This window comes from Tetrao urogallus (genome assembly GCF_951394365.1).
Source record: "Tetrao urogallus genome assembly, chromosome: 2".
In the NCBI taxonomy this organism is placed as follows: Eukaryota; Metazoa; Chordata; class Aves; order Galliformes; family Phasianidae; genus Tetrao; species Tetrao urogallus.
This window is the reverse complement of record NC_136814.1, coordinates 48,587,999-48,611,046: the sequence shown is the minus strand read 5'-3', so window position 1 is coordinate 48,611,046 and position 23,048 is coordinate 48,587,999. Positions and strand designations below refer to the sequence as shown.

Genomic DNA, 23,048 nt, shown 5'->3' with positions numbered 1-23,048 from the left:
TTTGTAGCCCTCATAGTTTATTATTATGTTGTTTTGATCTGCAATTCAAGTGAAAAGCAGGCACAATTAAAAAAAAAACTAAGAAAGATTAACTGAGAATAAAGGAACCAGTATTGCATAAATGGAGAAAAGAGAATGGTGATACTGCTGAGATTTTCCTGTCAGCCAAAGCAAGGAGAAACAGATACAGTAAATGGTAGGATCCATTGGGGCTTGCTACTGTTTTCTGAAAGCTTTTCAAGCATAATACTAAAAACATTGAAGCTGTTTGTTGCCTGAAGCAACACATCGCTTCTGTTTCTATCACAGCGGATCTGTGGATAGGAAAAGGAGTTGTCCTAGAGAATGGTAGTTTGTGGACTTTTAGGCCTGAGAGGCAGTTAAGATTTTTGACTTGGATTTCTTTCTATTGTATAATAAGATTCGACTGCTTGCTCTAAGGAATTTTTTTGTTTGTTTTTCTTGTTTGTGCTTTGAGTATGATAGTATATTGGCTTTACGCTTGGATGTAGTGCAAAGGATTGTACTCAGAGATGCCAAGTGATTGTGACTCACTCCCTAATCCTGATCATTTACTTCCTTCATGCCAAATGGTAGGAAGCACTGCTGAGACAATCTGCTCAGCCCCAGCAAGAGAGAAAGAGGCAATACTTTTGTTTGTTTCTTTGGTTTCCTTACAGATAGTCACAGAAGAGCTTTGAAATGAGTGAATCTCCTTCCTTCTGGCTATGTTTGGCTTTATTAGGTGTGGCTAATAGCTTTGCAGTAGCTGCATAGTAGCTGTAGCTTTGCTGTCTGATTCCAGCGCCTGAGTCATTGGCATTCTTCTTTCTCCTTACTGCAAAATTATGCTGAAGATGTAAATGTACCAGTGCCATAGCACTGAGTAATGAAGCTGAGTTGGCAAGACAGGGGGAATGAACACTAAAGCCTCCTTCTCTGACCCATGACAGGCTTAGACTGTTCTGCTGCTTCCATACCATGGCACACAATGCAACACCTGCTGCCAATAGACTTGGCCATGTTGTGTGAACTATTGAATCATGGACTGAACCTCTGATTGATCACCTGAGGCAAGCACTGAGTCAGCCATGGGAGCACAGGTGAAGGAATTCAGCTGTGTAACTGGAAGGGGTGGAGTCTGGCTCCACCTATTCTAGACCCCATTGAAGAGCTGACTGCCATTGAGGAAGGATCTCTTCCTGGAGATTCCTCCCTTTGGTGTTTTCCTTTTAGCCCAGGACACAAGTGACCATTTTCATTTATTTTTGATTATCCCTTTCCACTGTGATAATCTTTCTAGCAACGCGATCTGCAGATACCAGCCTAGCCACATGACTCTATGTATTTGTTGATTATTCTGCCACCTGCACTATGGCTGTGTTTGTGTGCATAGCACACCTAATCTAGGCGTGAAATATTAGACTCTTTAATTATAGAAATGTCCACACAAGCAGCTAGGACTTCTGACCACCAAGGTCAAGCTTCCATTACTACTTCACTTCTTCCGGTGCAATATCTTGTAAGCTGGGCAGCATAGGAATTTGTGTGGACAACACATCTTCAAGAAACACGCTGGAACCTGAGTTGGCTGAGGGGCAGGGGAAGAGAAAGTCAGTAACCTTCTTCACCTCTCACCTACCTCCTGTGCTCTTAAAAGCCACCCATGTGCACTTACTATGAGGTTGGAGTCATCTGACTAAGGATTCACTGCTGATATAGTCAATCTAAGTTTATTTTGACAAGCAGAAAAATACAGTAACATCTGCTGCTCAATGCATCTTGTTATGTGCTTGCTACAGAACACAGGTCAGATGAAATACAACCTGAAAGTGCTTAATTTTAGGAGTTTAGCAGATAATAATCTTGACAGGTTATCTCTCTCAGGTACGTGTACTCCAACACTGTGATAATTATTTTCTTGTACTAGACTTCAGGGGGAATAGGAAAAGACTAAGAATAGAGGGAGTATATCACTCACAGGAAAATAAAGTCCGCATGGATTTGTTTTTAATCAGATTCCAAGACTGTTTTATCAATCACTAACTAAGGGTCAGGTTCATCTAAGGTAGTTTAAGTTCTTTTGAAATGTTATGCGCTGTTAAGACAATTTATTCACCTTAAGAAAAATGACCATCTAGAAATGCGTCTATCTCTGCTGATTGTAGATTCTTAGAGATGGATTAATCCTATATAAATAAATAAATAAAAAACAACAACCAAATTATGCAAAATTCCTAAGGAAAGATATGTGATGGATATAGAAGCTTTAGGTTAGAGTGAATAGAAACAAACACTGTTCTACCTATTGCTACACTATTAACTGTAGTTATCATTAAGGCATACAGTTCACTTATGGTTTCACAGATGTTGCTATTTAAAACAACACAAAACTTTTATATGTCTGATCTGATCCTGCATATGTCTCTGTACCCAAAACAGAATCAGTGAACTATACTTCTTGAAAAAGAATATATAATCACAGAAATAGCTTTTATCTGATACACTGTCAGCTCTGTGCACTGAGAAAATGAGTAATCTCTTATTTACTTTTTTCCAATCAGTTCATTTAGCCAAGGTGTATATTAGAATGACTGTGAACTGTGCATCTCAGAAAAACAGCAAGCAATATACTAAAGATGTGTTTCCTAGTGTTCAGAGAAAACCTCTTGTGTTTCTGTGCCCACTGTCTCTTGCCCTGGCACTGGGGTCCACCAAAATGAGCCTAGAACTGTCTGACTTGCACTCTCCCTCAGGGTTTTATATACAATCTCTCTTCTCCAAGTTAACAGTCCCATCTTTCTCAGCTTTTACTCATTGGAGAGCAGTTCCAGTCCCTTCAATGTATCTGTAGCACTTTCTTAGGCTATATCCATCTCTCTCCTGTGCTGGAAAACCCAGAAATGGGCAGAGAACACCAGGTGTGTTCTCATCAGCTGAGGAGAGGGGGAAGATCACCTCCTTTGGCCTACTGGCTGAGCTATTAATGTAGATCCATGTTCACAGTAAATTTACATAATCCGGTGATTTAAATCACGCTTAATCTACTTTTTACCAGTCCATGCACAATTTAGAATGTGGGCTAAGAAATGAAAAGATCCACTACAGTGCAGGAATTCTGTATGATACTTCACTACTTAACATTAGGTTAAGATAGTATTTTCTAATACTCCCTTTAAATATATGATAAATATGGAAAGAAATATTTGTCTATGTATTGTTAAACTTCATGTTGTTGAATTTTAAGCGCTGGAATCTCCCCATAATGTAATGCAATATAATTGAATGACATCTGCAAAAGATAATCTGGATATCTTATTTAATCTAGTTATTGTGCAGTCAACAAGATCCAATTTCATTAATTTTTGCTTCCCTTTTTTCACCCAGTCCACAACCATGTAAACTATTGTCCTATTATTTCTTGGAATCTGTGTATAGTCTGCCAAATTCATCATGATTTTCTTGAGAATAGATCAAATATTTTAAAGAGAAAAAAATCTGTGTAAGAGATTTGATTATCTGTTGACAGAATCTCTCTGAAAAAAAAATCATAAAGAATCCCACAGTACAAAAAAAAAAAATAATTCCTTTCCCTGTGGCATATGTCACAAATACAAAAGTTTATAGGAATAGAGGACTCAAGTTTGCGAAAAGTTTAAACAAGAATACTTGAGAGCTTATATTTATCCAGTATCATTTTTTCGATGTATTTCACTGTGTCGAGCCAATGACTGGGGTATGGGACTTGACGCACATTTTGCAATGAACTGGCTCCGTTTAGATCTCTTTTCCATGAAGTTGTTTTATGCTATCATTTTGATCCAAGGGCAAAGGTGATGGAATTGACAGTTATGAATGACAGGACTAGGGAGTCAGGTACAGAGCGGACATAGATTACTGATAGGCATGAGAATTTTGCCAGTGATGGATTAGCAGAATTACATGGAGTCTAATATATCATGCCTGGATCAGCTGTGCTCATATATGAATCTGTGTAAGCAAAGCATCACAAATAATCGGTTACTCTAAAGTAACTGCTTTTTCCGGATGAAACAAATCATATAGTGACTAGTAATCCAGAAATCAGATGTAGTAGAGAACTTCTTCACAAGATGTAGCACATGCATTTCATAATATTTTAAGAACACCTTTAATTGCATTATTGCACATATAGCTCTTATATTGCTCTTTCTGGAATTTCTACCTGCTTTGTTTTATTTTGTTTGCTTTTTTTTTTTTCCTCTTTTTTTCTCACTTGTTTCATATTGCTAGGAACTTCAATCAATCCCAACTTTTGTCACTTCTTTTATGAAATTTAAGGTAAGGAAAATATGCTCCAGAATAATGGGCCTGCCTTGGGCCTTTCGTAATTTTTTGTTTTATTCTGAACATACTGGACTTTTGATTTTGGATATTTTAATAGACAATGGTTAGTTACCCTCATATTATTCTTTCCACAAGAGGAAATAGATGAACATAATGAGACTAAGTCTACTTTCTTACAACAGCTATTCCCTATAGCCAAATGCCTAATTTTGCAAACAATTTTACAGAAATACAGAAAAATCAACTTACTTATAATAAGCCTTAGACTATCTTTCTTAATTACAGATATAAGCATAAGAAAATAAGTTACAAATTGTTTTATCTATTCATATCTGTTTTCATTTTAGATTGATATTGTTATATATTCTTAGGTTTATAGAGTAGATATTAGACTGAATATATGATTGTGTAAGTAGTGTATGTGGTATGTGTGTTTGAAAGAGAGAGCATTCATGTTTAATCACATGATATGCTCAGCTCTTTGTTCTCACATGAGTTATGAATTTTTTAAAGGATATATTTTTGTAACTATCTTAGACATTTAAATACTTAAAACTTTCTAGTATTATGTGAGAAGATAAGAAATCCAACAGATGGAATTTCATATATCAAATGAACATTCAAACAAATTTCAGATACATTCAAATACATTTCAGAACACTCAGATAAAACTAGAAGATTGCAGGAGTGAAGATGTAATGAAGAAAACAGCAGCTGTCATTGTAGCCAGTCAGTTCTGTTTGTAGTCTCACATGGTCCAGATAGTTACCTTTATTCAACACTAGTTTCTTTGTGTTGGCTTTTTTTCCTAATTTATAAGAAATAGGTTGATCAACTGTTTATCTCATGCTGTGCATGTATAAGAACCCATATATATTGAAATGAAGTTTAATAACCATAGCAGAATTATTCCCACTCAATCTATTCAAGCAAAAGTTCAGGCAGCTTTGAGTGGACCTTAATATAAAATATAAAATCTTAGCCTTACGTACTCCTGCATTGCTGCTTAAGATAGTGAAGAGGTGAAGTGGTAGAAGTTACTTTATCTCACTATGAATTTACAGACAGAAGAAGCACACTCTTTCATAATATATCTGTTGTAAAGCATTTCTTGTATGAACAAGTAAATCAGATGATAAACCCATCATTTCCAACCTATTTTTACCATCAGAGTTCCCAGTTATAAGAGGGCTTTCCTCAGCAGCGATTGTAAAAATAACTTCCTGAGTTCTTCCAGTAGCTTACTGTCTGCCTTTAATAGCTCATTACTGAAGGTGATGCTTGGCTCAGCATTCAGAGTGCATCTGCGGTACTGTTGACAGTCTGAGTCTTTCTGTGCTAACAGTAACACATACATATAACTCAGTGTTTTCAAGAGGGATAGCTTAATTAATTGATTTCATATATACACATGGTAAAAGTGACTTTATTTTTTTTTCCAGCAAATAGGCAATACAGTAATTCAGCATCTCTGAAAAACAGATAAATTATTTTAGATTCAAAAGCTCCTGTCTGAAAGTTCTATCCATGCTGTGCCTGAGAATTTGAACAGTTCTTCTGGTTAATAATTATATATTAGAGAATTCAAAAAAGTATATTGTCAAGTTTCTCATTAAATGCAGATATGTATTTTTAGCTCTATAAAAACCAAAAAGTTCTGTATCATGTAATTTGTTAATTAAAATCAGAGTTCAGTTAAAAAAAAAAAAAAAAAAAAAAGCTTTTACTTCCAAGTGTAGTCTAAAAACTTTATATGTAAATTTAAATTTGCCCTCTTACCATTTTGGAATTAATAAGCAGTTTTCTCTGATGTTTTTCATTCATATTCTTTGGTGGTTGTGTACTCCAGCTTTGTTGTTCCTCTCTGCAAGTCAGTGAATGCTCTTAGAATGACATGAGGATAAATTAATACTCTAAAATGCTGTTTGGATGTAGCATGGAGAAAATAAGCCATAGTGGCTTAGAAAAGTTAAAATAATTTTGGTTATGGATAGAATATCCTCATACTGAGGAGAGAACAAACGTTTACATTTCTCTGATGTTTTCCTTTACTTTATGTTCTGTTTGTTTGCTACTTAAGGTGTGCAAGCTTTAGAAAACAGTTAAGTATTGTGAGAACACTAATATTTTTTTTATTAAGACTAAGAACTACTAGTCACTAATGAAAGTCTTGTATTAAGAGATTTAGCTCATCAGACATGGGGAATAATGGTGGCAGGTTTCTTAGTGCCCAAGAAATCTTCTATGTTGGTTATCAAAATCAAAACTTTACGATGTTTTTATATCAAACAAGGACCACAGAATCAAGTTTGCAGGTGACAAGTGATATGCTGAAATAGAAAGCTGTGAAAATGAATAAATATCTATATGAATGATATGCCTATCCTGCTTTTCTTGTGTTGTGCAATGTCTTTAACACTGTCCAGTGAGGCAGTTACTGAAATGCTTTCATCTTCTGCGATTAAGCAAGCATTTGTTTGACTGAATAGTAAAAATATTTAAATATATCACAGAACACTCAGTGTTACCTCTCAGCTTTATCTTCTCACTTAAATTCAGAGAAACCGTACTGTAATTTGAGAGAGATGTGGCTGTTCCTGTGTTCTTTATACTTAGGTGCTGTAGAAGTTCTCTAGTTGCTGATGTTATTCTATTTAGAAAGAATTGGTCAGATTCAATTTTAGCAATAGGTAATTAAACCATGTTAATAGAAATCTTGCAAAATACCTGCTTTGATTTTCTGTAGAAAAAGTTGTGGCCACAGATACTCTTGCAAAGTCTTATCTTTAGTGACTCACAGCAGTAAGAATGTAATCCACGGAGAATAAAATCCCATGCTTTACAAAACTGAAGTTACAGGGTGAACTAAAAGCAGTATACGCAGTATTGTTAAACATTCATTCTCTTCTTGACTTCAGGAATACCTTACTTAAAGTTTCAATTACTAGGATTGTCGTAGATTAAATCCATTAAGATGCAGGGTTTTGTATTGGCTTCATGGAGCTGACTGCTAAACAGATATTTCAATAGTCTATCATTAAAGTGATCATTTCTAGTGAATGGAGTACCCTTAATTCCAAAGATTTTAGGTTTTTTTGGTGGTTAAATGAGTTAAGAATTCTCTCTACTTATATTCTTTTCCTCACATGGGAGCAATCACGAATCTGCTGTTTGTCTTGAAGAATCTTGACATTATTTTTCCACACACAGAGCAAATTATCATGCCAGAATAGTAGTGCTTTTATTTTTCTTCTCTATATTTAAGTTATGTGACAAGTTGGAAGCAGTAGGAGTTCTGGCATCTTGGAACCTTCTGTGAAGTAAAGGAAATGCCAGCTTTGAAATAACTGGAGCGGGGAAGTGTCATAGATGTCCCATAGTTTTTCAGGCAGCAGCCTAAGCACGTCAGAAGACGGGAACCTGAGCTATAGGGAACTTTATTTCAATGCAACTGCCATAACACAGTGTTAATCTTGTTGCAATATCCAATTAACAGTTAACAAGTATAATACCTGTGATATTTGCACATTCTATTATGCACATTCTGTCCAGCCAACTACCAGTGGTTTGAGTAGAGGATCGGTACGAGAATTAGCAGAAATACATCTAAGATGATTCTCAGCTGAAATGAAGCAATACTTCTAAGCTGTTAAAATGGTTAAGGTCTAGTTTTCTTTCTCTTATGTAATGCTTTAGTCTTAGTCACTCATTTTATGTTCATAGCTGATTTGTTCATTTTAATAGATGTGTTTCTGACAGTCACCACTTTTACAGTAATGTAGACTTTTTGCTTTCAAAAAGTGGTTTCTAATTAGTGGCCAGAACATGTCTTTCATCAGTTGGAAATCTGAGATGGACGTTTGTATCCGACTTAAAGATTAGTGTTCTTAGTGAACAAAAAACTTTCTGTTGTCTGCTAGCCTTCTAATATAACGTGCTTAAAGACCTGAGATTTCCTACCAGTATTTTTCTACTCACTATCAGGGCATTGCATTCTGAAGAGCAGCCTTGCAAGCACCAGTGCCAATGATAGACTTGAAGTGTTAAAGCAAAACCATAAAACAAGTATGTTGTTTTTAAAACCATAAAATGTCATGGAAGCAAAATAAGTTGAACAAAATCAGATTTTTTTAGTTTCCTTCCATTTTTTGTTGTTAAAACCTTCTATACCAAAATATTTTTTAGCTTCTGTACATATAACTTGATGTCAAGGATTGCCCTGAAGTCACTAAGAAAATAAATGTGTAAGCTTGGATCATACTGCTGCACTTTCTTTTCTAATGTTGCTGCACCCCAAGCATTAGTTCAGTAGTAGACAAGATAATAAAATAGCCATAAACTGATAAAATGATAATAAATCCTTTCCTATCTCAAATCAATTAGCTTTTACTGAAATTCCCTTTGAATGTATGTGGAAAACTAAAATTAGGTGTTGTGATATATTTAAAGAACTTTCTATTAATTTAAAAGCAGATGAGAACTGCAAGTTGTATTTCTGACACAGTAATGACCCAAATAGTCATGACTTCACCTCTCTCAGATTCGTATCTGAATGCTGAGTTCTTCCTTCCACTCAAGTGCTTTTCAGTTAGACTATATGAAGGAAAATAAGGAGAGAACTTGGCCCAGAGGTTTCCATTGATTTTTCACTATAACTAATGGCCTTTAATTGCTACAGAGATGTTCATTTCTGGACTATATCTGACTCCTGTACTAATAGGATAAAATGTTTTTTGTGTGGTTGTACTAATCATAGAAGGAAGACAAGTTGATGCTGAGAGACCTAAGAGTGTGGGCAGAACAGTTTGAAAGAGATTTAGCACGGGCACAGGTGGCAGAAACAAGCTTACAGGAGAAATATCAGGTAAGCAACTGGGAAAGATTTTTGGAAAAAGATGTTATTGTCACCATTTTGTGACACTGCACTGCAGTATTTTATACCATCTGCGATTTGATGTATTGTACATATATGCAATTTTATGTTTTGTAGCTCAAGAAGTAAGGATTCAAATTGTGTTACTTGTTGAGGAATGTTGAGGTGGAGGAATTATGACAGCTCCAACTTTGCTACATAGTGCACAGATGGTTTTCCTTGCATAGAGCTTTTTCTAGCAGCATGAATAAGGTCTGTCCTAGTTAGAAGTGAGCATGTGTCTGTACAGTCTTTCCAGATCCTGCGTTATATAGCTTAAATGGGAGGTATGGCTGAAAGCTGGGTGAGGTGACAGGTGAAGAGGACAGGGCTTAGTTCTTCATTTTTAACCCTTCTTTCAAAAGTTAACGTCTAAACCTATAACAGAAATTTTGACCTAAATTTTTTCCTGAAACTTAACTGTTTCCTAAAAGCAATCACTATCTGTCTCAACTAGCATTTAATTCACTTGCTAGTTTTTTATTCAACTACTATTTACTTTTGGACAGGGTTCAGGCCTCTGGTAACTAAAGGGAAATACCTAAGTGTTACACATACTTTGCTGGAGTTCAGGCCTCTGGTAACTAAAGGGAAATACCTAAGTGTTACACATACTTTGCTGGGGATTCAGATTTAAATAAAACACAATTCAACAAGGGCTATAAATACACGCGTTAACTGATATTCCTTTATGAGTAGTATTAAAACTGCTATCAGTACAAAATTGTCATGCAGGTGCCAGTATACCATAAATATTACAGAATTTGTTTGACTCTGTATTATACTGATTTGATTTTCTCTTTGTACAGTCATTTAAGCATTTCAGAATCCAGTATGAGATGAAAAGGAAACCTATTGAACTTGTAACTCAGTCCTTAAGGAAAGATGGTAAATTATCACTTGATCAAGCTATAGTGAAGCAAGCGTGGGACAGAGTCTCTTCCAGGGTAAGTTGAAAACTATTATGTTATACACTTTTTATTAAGTATGAGAATTTTAAATTATTTATAATTTTTCAACCATTTGCTATCAATTTTGTTGGGCATTTGGAAACTAAATCCAGGGATGCTGGATTATATTGTATTTGGTTTGTGAATGTTTTCATCATCATCATCTTTAATAGTTGCTCATGCGTAGACAGAATATGAACTTAAAGATAAGTAAAATACTTTGAGGTTTCCTTTTATTTGAAATTGTGTTAGCAGTGCACAGCCAAGTTGAAAGTGTTGTAGAGTGTGCACAATGCACACTTGGCATGCAATATTTTAATGAAAATTGCTAGTGACTCTAGCACTAACTAAAAATTCTAATACAACATTTTTAATTTAACTAAATGTTTCTGTGCAAAAAAATACTGAATGCTGTATCAACAAATGAAGCTTTAAGGCTAATTTTTACCTGATTGCAATAGCAGGAATAAATTGCAGTGTTCATGACTGATAGTACTTGTTTATTTAATTGAGCAAGGAAATAAGTTGAATGCTTTTGTTTTTATTTCCTAGCTGTTTGACTGGCACATACACCTTGATAAATCTCTTCCTGCACCTTTGGGTACCATAGGTGCTTGGCTCTATAGAGCAGAGGCTGCTCTAAGAGAAGAAATAAACATTCAGCAAGCTCATGAGGAGACAGCAAATATTATACACCGGAAGCTTGAACAACTTAAGGTAGGTCCAGATGCATTGATTCCATGCACTCTATTTCATTATTTTGAAGACTGTAATGATCTGTGATTATTATTCAGTCATGAGTGGTGTTCCCCAAGGTCAGTGCTGGGTCCTGTCCTCTTCAATATTTTTGTCAATGACCTGGCTTGAGGGCACTGAGTGCACCCTTGGTAAGTTTGCAGATGACACCAAGTTGGCTGGAAGTGTGGATCTGCCTGGGGGTAGCGAGGCCCTACAGAGGGATCTGGGCAGGCTGAATAGCTGGGCTGAAGCCAATGGGATTCAATGAGGTTCAACAAGGCTAAATTCTGAGTCCTGCACTTTGGCTACAACAACTCCAGACAACACTGTGGGCTTGGGGCAGAGTGGCTGGAAGACTGCATAGAGGAAATGGTCCTGGGGGTATCGATTGATGCTCAGCTAAACATGAGCTGACAGTGTGCCTGGGTGGCCAAGAAGGCCAATGGCATCCTGGTTTGGATCAGAAACAGCGTTGCCAGCAGGAACAGGGAAGTGATTGTCCCCCTGTATTCAGCTCTGGTGAGGCCACACGTCAAGTACTGTGTCCAGTTTTGGGCCCCTCACTGCAAGAAAGGCATTAAAGACCTGGAGCGGGTTCAAAGAAGGGCAACGAATCTGGTGAGGGGTTTGGAGCACAAGTCTTATGAGGAGCAGCTGAAGGAGCTGGGATTGTTCAGTCTAGAGAAGAGGAGGCTCAGGGAAGACCTTACTGCTCTCTATAACTACCTGAAGGGAGGTTGTAGTGAGCTGGAGGTTGGCCTCTTCTCTCGTGTAACAGTGATAGGACTAGAGGGAATGGTTTCAAGCTGCACCAGGGAGATTCAGGCTGGATGTTAGGAAATACTTTTCTGGAAGAGTGGTCAGGCACTGGAATGGACTGCCCAGGGAGGTGGTGGAGTCACCGACCCTGGAGTTGTTCAAGGAATGTTTGGTTTTTGTGCAGAGGGATATAGTTTAGTGAGTATTATTGGTGATAGCTGGATGGTTGGACTGGATGATCTTGTAGGTCTTTTCTAACCTTGGTATTTCTGTGATATCAACAAAATACTCATGGTTTGAAGGCTAGTTGATGTCAGTGGTGTCACCTTTGTGATAGCTCAAAATGATGTGTTTTTGTGTGATAACTTCAGCTGTGATATCTATATATTTTACAAGTGATGTTCAAGATTGTTTTGTGGCTGCTTCCACTTTTTGAAAGATACCAAGTACTACCATTTCAACTGCCTCTGCATTCCATTTCTGTTGGATAAAATTCCACAGGGAACTGAGCTGGGTAAACAATTCAGCCATGTGAACTTACTTGTGAAAGAAGCGAGAGAGCACAAACATACTAAGTGTGCTGTTGGTTACTGCAAGTGATATTGCTAAGATGGGAAATAATGTGAAATCACTTTTTTTGCTATTGTGTTGCAAAGATAAATAGCATAAGAAGTCTCCTCTGCTGTGGTAAAGAGGAATTTTTCCAGACAATATTAAATATCATTGGCATTACTCTTTGAGTATATGTTCTCTTTTAAAACCAAAATTGTGAGCTTTGTCAGTGCAATAAATATGAGAAAATTATAGGGAAAAATCATTGGAGAGGTGATAAAAGAAACTGAAACAGCAAATATGAAGGAAAAAAGAGAAAGAAATAGGGTATGGAAGGCTGCATTTGTTAGAGTAATGCAGTTTTGTCTCATATTGTGGTGGTGTTTTGTTGGTTTTTTTTTTTTTTTTCTATCGTTGATGTTTTAAAACTTGTGTTTGGATGTGCATTTGATTTTTATGGGTATGGTCTTGTTATTTTTCCATTAAAAAAATTCCGCTTTTTAGTAAAAGTAATTCCATACAATGAAAAGCTGGTAATTTTCATGGACATTTTGGAACAATTGTGACAGTTGTTGTGTATGCCAATTATTCTTAATTAGAACTAGCTATAGAATAGCTCTTCTAAGTGGTAGCTAATAAATTTTAACCAAAATAATGTTGAAAACTGTGTGAAAGATGTTGTTCATTGTTATCTTTCAAAGTCTATCCTTTCATAAGGCTATATTTCATAGAATCATAGAATCACTAAGGTTGGAAAAGACCTAAAAGATCACCCAGTCCAACCGTTCACCTATTCCCAATAGCTCCTACTAAACCATGTCCCTCAACGCAATATCCAGTCTTTCCTTGAACACCCCCAGGGTCGGTGATTCCACCACCTCCCTGGGCAGTCCATTCCAGTGCCTGACCACCCTTTCTGAAAAGTAATACTTCCTCATGTCCAGCCTGAATTTCCCCTGGCGTAGCTTGAAACCATTCCCCCTGGTCCTATCACTAATGACACGAGAGAAGAGGCCGACCCCCAGCTCACTACAACCTCCCTTCAGGAAGTTATAGAGAGCAATAAGGTCTCCCCTGAGCCTCCTCTTCTCCAGGCTGAACATTCCCAGCTCCTTCAGCCTCTCCTCATATGGCCTGTGCTCCAGACCCCTCACCAGCTTCGTTGCCCTTCTTTGAACACGCTCCAGGGCCTCAATATCTTTCTCGCAGTGAGGGGCCCAAAACTGGACACAGTACTCGAGGTGCGGCCTGACGAGTGCTGAATATAGGGGAAAATTTCATTAGTTTTCTTGATAAAAGTATTTCAAGATTCATAAGACTCAACTTTCATCGGGGAAAAAAAAGCAAGTCAAATACTTTTGCTTTTACAGTGTAAATACTATACATCTTATCTTAATAAATTCATTTAAAAAATGCCTGTATTAAACAAGCATCAGAAGTACTGCGTTGGATGATTTCTACTTTAAAAATGAGTTTTGACTTCAGCTCGCCTGTGTCAGGGGGGTTTTTCCACGGGAAAGGGAAAGCTTCAGCATAAATTTGTATAATTATACTGGCTCCTGGAGCTTTTTTTGTCACTAGGATTTGCATTGTCATATCCTGGTGTGTTACTGGGTAGTATCAGAAATCAAAAATTCTTTTCAGTCACTGTTCGGCAGAAAGTTTTTCATTTTTTTTGTTATGTGTTTGTTCAGATAACATCATCACCTTTCCTGTATCTTTGTCTTATCTAATAATGAGTTATTTGATTGAATTTTGTACCTTATGGTCCATTTGATACTAACACAAAAAGTACCAGCTTGCTTAGACAAACCTTCGGGGAATTAAGCAAGAATTTAAGATTTTAGTTAATTCCACCAAGATTGAGAAATTCAGGACAATGTGCTCTTTGTGGGTTAATTTGCACTGCAGGATTTCGCTTGGTGAGTACGTTGTATAATAGGCTTTTTGACATTAGATAGAACAGTTGTTTTATTTTTACTGTTACCTATTAGGGGAATCCCTCTTCATTGGGCAGGATCTCAAATGCAGTTAAGTGATACCTGTTCCCAGTCATTCCTTCATGTGAGCGTATGTTAGTCACAGGATATCCTCAGTGGAGTTTTCCCTGTGGTAATACCAGCCCATCACCTGCATCTGAGAAAGTCTGATTCATTTCTTTCACCATGAGGTCTTGGCTGAAGTGGAAAACAGTGAAAACATTGGTGGGCCACTAGATGTGATTATTTGGTGGGCAGAGCCAAGAGATGTGATCGATATGAAACCGTAAACTTTGTTCCCTGAAGTGAGAAGGGGGCAACCTTGTATGATTCCCTTTTGCTCACAGGCTTCTGAGCACTCTGAGCCAGAAGCTGTCTGTTTGCAGCAAAATATCCATTATTTTGTGTCCTCTTGGCCACTAGGCACTTTGCATTTTTGTTACCATATCTCTGCAAAGACTACTGCCAGTCATTCATTTTAATATGTAATCTCCAGGAGGCTGTTTGAAGCGGTGTTGCTTAGTTACAGTTGAAATGTGCTCTGCTGTAAGGTTTTTGCTGGTACAATTCTTATCACAGGAATACTGGTCGAGTACCACATTCTGCCTTCATTTGTGTAATATATAGAGAGCAATCCTGAAATCCTTTGAAGCTGAGAGAGTGAGAAGTTCACTGAATATTGAATAGATACTTACATAAGGACCTCTGGATTCTGTCTGTATATACAGATTAGTTGCTGAAAATTTGAATCAATACTTAACAAAGGTTAGTATCGGCTGTAAGGATGTAAACAGTAAATTTAGAATGATTGTACAATGGTGGTATTAGAGTATTTACAAACTGCATTTTGGGCATTTTTTTAAAAATACAAGTAAGATTTCTTCTTTTCTTAAACCACTGCAGTGTGTTTTCTGCTTTAAAATCTCTCATAGTTGTGAGAAATGGCTTTAACAGAGGCATTCCCTGTGTAAATGTTCAACCTAATGTAAATGATTTTTGGTAGGCATACTGTTGCATGCAAATGTGAGAGCACGATCAAATAGTTAACTACATTGAGTCATCAGTACAGGCTTCAAAATGTGCTTATTAGATAGCCTACTGTGAGCCTTTTCTCTGTCTCTCTCTCTCAATCTCTTCCCCTACCCTTTTTCTCTCACTCCGTCTCTCTCTCTTTAAAATCAGGATCTATTGAAAAACATAGAAGGTCACAAAAAGACATTCCATGAGATCCACGGGGCAAGGTCTGTTAATGGAGTGCCTGTTCCATCCGACCAATTAGAGGATATGGCAGAGAGGTAAGGCTTTCAACCCAAAATGAAAATCTCTGTGGATGAAAGGGAACCTGTTTGATTTTTAACCTGTTCGTGTACAAATTGCTTTCTAATAATGTTTCTTAATGGCAAGCACGTAAATGTTGGAAGGAAAACCTTCCCTGAATGTAAATGAAAATTTGTTGAAAAGCCTTGTACGTTAATGATTGGTGAGAATCAATATAAGCTTTGTGTTTTAGGGAGAAATACCTTTTTTTAACATCAATTTTGTGATTATTTGCCCATGAAAGAAATGTTATGTAACAACAGTCAGAATGAATTTAAGAAAAATGACTTTGCAAAACTTAGTAATGTAAACTGATTATTTTTATGAATAAATGGGATTATAATTCATTTTCTATTCAATAATAATTATCAGAATGATCATCTAACATAATGTTGATAAGCTTAATTAGGTGAAAGACTAGAGAAATATCTGAACTGTAAATAAAGGTTTCAGGAAAAACTGAAAGGGGGGAAAAAAGAGTAGGGGTGAAGGAAGAAAAAATTATTGACGTGTTTTACTATAGCATGATTCATTTTCTAGGTTTAATTTTGTTGTCTCTTCATCTGAGCTCCATCTGTTGAAAATGGAGTTCCTGGAACTGAAGTACCGTCTACTGTCACTCTTAGTCCTTGCAGAATCAAAGTTAAAATCATGGATTATTAAATACGGAAGAAGAGACTCAGTGGAACTACTTCTGCAAAATTACATAGTAAGTTGGAGTTGTCATCTCTTCGTCACTATTTCTGGAATGTTCTCATCTGAGACTGTTAGAATTTAATAAAAACTGAAAGACAAATGAGACTTGTCAGTCAAAATCTTTAACTGCATTTATATAGAGTATCTTAGCAGTGTTTCTTTCATCCCCTGGAGGAAAATGTTAAAAATCAATATGCTATAGTTTACCCTACCTCCTCAGGAAAAGAAATAATGTCTCAACTGCTAATCATGTCTGACCATTAGCTTACTAAAAATATCTGGAAGTTCTAAATCCTAGACTTTTACTTGTTTAAGATAATAGTTTCTGAGAATTCAGTTTCTTGTTCTACGTCTGCATAGATGCACTTTATTGTGGCTATATGTGAATTAAGTGCAGAAATAGAAGGGGTTTTTGGGGCGCAGTCCTCCACAGTTCACATATTATTAAGGTCCTCCAAATGAGGAGAAAAAAATGTAATGCTTGGTTCACGTATTTGTTGAACGTACTATATTTGCTGGGGAATCATTTTCTTTTAAGGCATGGTTTTTCTACTTATTCACTTTATTTCTCCTCTTCAAAGAAATTGTTCCAACTTTGCATCATCCATACATCACATTAAGGTACAGAGGCTATTGACTTACAAACACTCACTGATGTTTCCATTTAGTCGTATGCTGCTGTATCTTGTGAAAATCTTGCTTGCATTGTCAAACGCCTAGTAGGATGGTACCATCACTTTACATTAGGATATGAGGGACTATTTCAAAAGTAGGACTGGGATAAATATTTTTCCTCTCTTACTTGATCCATATGATGAAAATTACACAGGAGAATTCAGTTTGGAAAGAATTCGTACACTTATACAAGTGTTCAGAGATAGGGCACTGTAGAGAAAATTACTGATGCCCATATATCCTGCTGGTTTTCATTGCATTAGAAGCAAACTTGAAACTCAAAGTTCCTCACACAAAGTGAGAACTGAAGGCTATTGATACTTTTTCCTTGCTACGTCTAAGCTTTAGCAGTCAGAGATTCAAATGTTGCAGGAATTAAGCCTAGTTTTAAATCTGCAAAGCTCAGGATAAACATTTACAATAGAAAATTTGCTAGAGAATTTTTCAATAGCTAGGTGTTACGGTCTGTTTGTATGCTTTACAAGGTTGTCTCAGAGACTGCTAAATGCTGTCGAGAAATAATGCAGGAGTAGATATCTTAATTTTTGAATTATTTTATCTTGATTTCTTATTATTATATTTAGCTTTAAAATTAACATTAAGTGGTTAATTTGCATGTTATTTCATGATTACTATAGCTATTTCTATGCTCTCTGACCACTAATGTTGAGCTGGTTATTAGGGAAAAGAAAATGCTTCCTTTTGTCATTTATGAAATTGTATGACATCAAAAATGAGGAAACTGAGACAAAAAGATAGAGCTCAGTTTCATTCCTGGTGACCTTATTTTATATTTCCTTCTAAGCGTCCCATGATGGAAAAATATTTTCTTTGGCAGTCCAGCCAAGTTTCTAGGAGCAGGAGCTGAATGTTTCTTTTCTGTTTAATTAGGAGTCTTAACTAGGAAAGCTGTAATCAGTACCTTCGGTGATCATATTAGCAGGAAATTAAAAAACCAAAAAACAATAAAAAAGAGTAAGTTTGCCTGCCAGAGCTATATTAGCATTCTAAGAGCAATGGTAGTTAGGTTCTGAATTACAACACATGGCCAGTAAGTATCTGTGTACTGTAGTTAAAAATAAAATTGTTGCTTGCTAATTTATCCCATCTTTTCAGTTATGTGTCATATACCAGAAATAAAGGTCAGTACAAATTGTACATCATCAAACTGGATAATATATTGTAGCAAAGTCTCAGCTGCAATGGAGATACTGGATACAGAAATCAATGGCTTTTAACCCATAGCACTGTTTTTTGCCATCACTGTATTAACACATTTTTTGGCAATATATGCTATATAGATTTGGGAATATGTGAATATTTTTTAAGGGACCTTGACAGATGGGAGAAATTTACTCAGTAAATTTATATGTTTCATTTTTGAATATATTTGTAATTGCACTTGTGATCAGTATCATATAAACAGTTTGGTACAATCTTTTCATATGAAGAGATTTTGGATCAGGATGAAGTGTATTGGTTTAATAAAAGTAAAAATAAAATATAATATAAAATAAAATAAGATTGTCTATTCTGACATTCCTGAACTTGTATGTACATAACGGAAGTGCATTTGCCTTAGATGTGTAGACCTGCAGCTGGAGGCATGGCGTGTAGTATAGGTTATAAAATCACTCCAAAACTCTAGCTAAGTACCTTAGGGAGGGCAGTGTAAAAGTCCTGTAAAAAGGGATTTTTTTTCTCCCCCTTTTTTTACGAGTGATAATGGAAGATACAGTATAATATAATTTTGTCTTACATAGGTGTATAATTATACAGCACATTTGAAGAAGAAACATTCTGACAGATTAAAAAAAATCAATGCCATTTGGCATCAACGATAAATAGATATAAATGATAAAGAGAGAGAACTTTGTGGCCATATATTTCCATATAAATTATTCATTATTCTGTATGATATTGCATAGTGGAAACTTCAGAAAGCAGCATCTTTTCTTTATTGTTTCCTTAATCTTATTTTTACCACTTGCAGTGATAGCAGAAGCAAACTGAAGAATAAGTCATGTGCATTTCATCTCTTTAAAACAAAATCCGGAAAGTTTTTAAGCATTTAGCAGTTTTCTTGTGTGTGGGTTTTTTTTTTTGTTTTTTTGTTTTTTTTGTTTTTTGGTGGGAGCCTTCTGTAAGGGAGGAAATTTAAATTATTTTTTCATTGATCATGTAACTTTTAATTGTTCAGTTTCTGCATGTTCCATGTATTATATTCTAGGTATTTCAGTAATTCATTTAGTAACACACTGATAATATATTAAATATTCTTTCCATAGGCAGAGTAAATAAACTCAATTTGTGAGGGGAAACACTACTGTACTATTAATTTGAAAAGATGAAATTTTAAAATTTCATAAATAAATGAAATAAAAGAAATAATGAAGTTAAAAGCTGTCATTGCTCTCCTGGTGTAATTTCAGAGGATGTGTTCTAACATTTATATTTATTTTCTCTATTGTAATATGTCTTTTTCAGTCTGTAATTGAAAACAGTAAGTTCTTTGAGCAATACGAGGTTACATACCAGATCTTGAAAAGAGCAGCTGAAATGTATGCCAAAGCAAATGGCTCAGGTAAATGCCTGCATTTCTATTGTTGTGGGGATGACGTTTTATCTCTTTAGACATAGATATCTCAAAAAAAAAAAAAAAAAAAAAAAAAAAAAAAAAATCTAATGCTTGTTTATTCCATGCAGTAGAGCTGTATAGCAACTGGAATCCACCTGAAAGTCTACAGGTTGTGATAGCAATTTTGCATTTTCTCTAGCATGAGGCTAACTGGTACAGAGCAGCCCGTTACTTTTTAAGTTCCTTAATGTTCAGAAGGTGGTGATCATACTTTCTGCTGGTCAATTCTAACTTCTGAATTGTTGATCTGTGCCCAGCAGTGTGTCAATGAATCAATTAGTGACATGTTTCAGTGGTTGGGGCACTCCCCACCTTTGCTTAATTCACTAAGAAAGAAACGTCAAGAGAGCTGGTCCCAGGGTTGTTGTGGTAACAAAAGTATCTCCTAACTGATTTACGTTTCTTCATTAATTGTGAAAGACTATAAGGGGGAACCCAAATGACAGTTGTATCGGATATACATGAGACAAATGTGTAGCTAATTCAGCAGATACCTCCAGTAATTCCTGAACAGCACTGCTGCACTGTGGGAGAATGCAGAAGTGCAATATTTGACCAAGATAGTTACAGACATGAGTTCACTTTAATCTCCACTGAGATAATTACACTGCAATGTCTGTGGAAGACTGCTGCAGCTTCCAGAATGATTAGCAGACTTGCAGAGGAAATGGATATCTTTTCTGTTGAGAAATTTAGGTCAATGATTAAGCTCAAGTTTTACATAATTGACTAGATATTCTTAAAAATAATGGAAATTAATAGATTTATTCGATAATATGAAAAAATCTAAAAGCAAATTATTTTCCAAAGGGTAAGTAAACGCTTACATGAAATCAGAAACAGTGCAAAATAGAGTTCACCTTAGCTGAAAGCTAATTTTTCAGTATTCTGCACATATGAAGACTTTTGAAGTCTCAAAATTTACTTGGGTTCTTTTCCTTACCTCTATTTCTTCCTTCTGGACTACAGTGGTGAAAATATTAAAAAGTAAATGACAAAAAAAATTCACAGTTTGTTTTAAAGATGTTGGAAAGCCAATTTAATTCAGTGCTTTTGCATGCAGACATAGTTTGTATGCTACATACTTCTACTTTCTTGTAAAGAAAATTTTTCTGATGTCTTTTGCTACAGATTAGAAACAAACACTAAACAGAGTATGCGGTGTTACTGTTTTAATTAACATGGTCCCAGTGTTGCGGTGGCAAAAGTTTTGTATATTTTTGCGTACTTACCTTGTGTGTTTCTACCATTTTGTGTACTTTCCTCAATCTTTAAGGTGAATGCTTTATTTCTCAGAAATAACTGCAGTAAATTTGAACTGTGAACAGTGTGTGTAATAACTCTTCTGAAATAGCAGTTTTAGTCGAATACAATTGTCTGATGAGACTAGATAAGCGTAGCATAACATGAAGCATCACAGAAATAATTATGAACATAAATAATGTCTTTCCTGTATCTTAGTGGAAGAAGTTGAGAGTGTGATGAAATTCATGAGTGAAACAACAGCACAGTGGAGGAACCTCTCGGTAGAGGTGAGAAGTGTAAGAAGTATGCTGGAAGAAGTAATTGCTAACTGGGACAGATACAGCAGCACTGTGGCAGGTCTGCAAGCCTGGTTGGAGGATGCTGAAAAAATGCTTAATCAGACTGAACAGTCTAAAAAGGTATGAACTAATTCCAAATATATAAGACTTTTGTAAAATTTGAAATATGGAATGTGCTTTTGCATTTCCTTAGCTTATTTTACAAAATGTCATTCAAGAGGGAGATGTTCATGCTGGCAAATTTTAGTGGGTACATTGATATATAAATCCTTATTGCATTACTCAGAATATTTTTCAGTTTCTGGCACACTATACTGATAATCAGTTTCTCAATGTTTACTTGTATAGCACGCACACACACACACACACACACACGTATATATATATGTATATATATAAGAACGGATTAGTCTGAGAAGCTACTTTTAATGTTTATGATATATGAAGAGTTTCTAAAAGCTGTGTTGAAAACCTTTAGACACGAAAGTGTTATTCTTCACAGAATGCTAATATATTAAGTATATTCTATTGCCTCAAAATTGTTAACAGTTATGAAGAGGTAATATAAACCACCTGTAGACTGAGATACATATGAATAATGGAATAATGTTCACTTAGTTCCAAGGATAATTTTGATTAGCAGATTTAACTCTTGTTTATTAAAAAAGTACTTATGGGTTTGTATGGTTATACAACTGTCATTCCCAAGTATCTCGAGTCCCAAGTGAAAGACGGTAACTTCTCCTTGCTATATGGCAAACTTTTTAAACGTTTTCAAATATTTGTTCTGTAAAACTACAGAATCACAGAATTGTAGGGGTTGGAAGGGACCTCTGGAGAGCAATTAGTCCAACCCTCCACTAAAGCAGTTTCCCTAGAGTATGGTAGAGTAAGTAATATTATATAAAGATTTAATTGGTGTTTATTTGAAACCTTTACCTGCATTACTAAACACCGGCATATTCTGTCCCAGGCATAGAACTTATACTTTTCATCTTCTATCCACTGTCTCTGTATTATTTCAAAACCAGTAAGTACTCTTGTTCTTTTTGCAAAAGAAAGTGGTTTCTTAACTTTGTCATTGGGTTCTCTGTTTTATTATGAACCAGTGTCACAGAAAAATTGGAAAAAAAAAAATCAGTATGCAGTAGAATTTTTCTCCTGTAAAGTAGTTAAAATTTAACAGCAATGTATTGATAAACAATCCAATTCTTCTACAACTTTTTTGTTTACTTGTGATGCCTCTTTAGCACTTCTAGTCACAATTCCCTCATAACGTGCACCTCTCTTAACCTACATCTGAAGAAAGAAGGGACACAGAACTGTCGTTGTCAGATCAGGAGTCTTGTATTTTTAGAGTAGATTAAGAGCCATTAATAAAACAGTTCAGTGCCCCTTCATTGGTCTTGAGGACCAAGTGGACTTGTACAGCTTGCATCCTTTTGGCTATTCTATTTTTCTTCCTAAAGAAGGTGGCTTCATTGATTTAGTCCACTAGCAACAGTAATTGCCCTGTGTGCTACACTGAATTGTGTACTGTTTGGGAGAAGGGCAGCTGCCAAAATGATGTTAGAGAACATATGAACCATTAAATAACTCAGACACTCAGGAGAGAGTGATTGAATCCTGCTCAGTTTACTGATATAGCTGTGGCAACGGTGCCTGGAGATGCTTTTCTTAGGAACAACTGCCCATCCTCCTGGAGAGAAAAAAGACAGGGATGCAGGGAGGAAGTTTGTCTTCTCTGTCAACTCATGAGTGTGTGCTTGCCTACAAGGTGTAGGCAAGCATTTGGCATAGTGGGTGGGTTATTTAGGCTGTCTCAGTGGAGTGGGGGGGAAGAAATCAGTGACAGTCTTGTTTTTTCCTTCTCCTCTCATCTGCTCTGAAACAGAAAGAAGCAGTGGTGAAAAATTAATCTTAGATCAGAAACTGGATGAATGCAAGTGATTTCAGTTACAA

At 36.0% G+C, this 23,048-nt stretch overlaps 1 protein-coding gene across 1 annotated transcript in view; it reads left to right on the top strand.

Moving 5' to 3' along the window:
* LOC306958740 (nesprin-1-like) overlaps positions 1-23,048 on the top strand; it is a gene marked incomplete at both ends in the record, with an annotated part of 192,381 nt that overhangs the window by 8,292 nt on the left and 161,041 nt on the right. Inside the window, 7 exons of the mRNA XM_079550331.1 lie at positions 9,083-9,190; positions 10,048-10,185; positions 10,741-10,905; positions 15,399-15,511; positions 16,074-16,242; positions 19,392-19,488; positions 21,004-21,206. Coding sequence (XP_079406457.1) covers positions 9,083-9,190; positions 10,048-10,185; positions 10,741-10,905; positions 15,399-15,511; positions 16,074-16,242; positions 19,392-19,488; positions 21,004-21,206 — 993 coding nt within the window. The remainder of the gene's footprint in view (positions 1-9,082; positions 9,191-10,047; positions 10,186-10,740; positions 10,906-15,398; positions 15,512-16,073; positions 16,243-19,391; positions 19,489-21,003; positions 21,207-23,048) is intronic.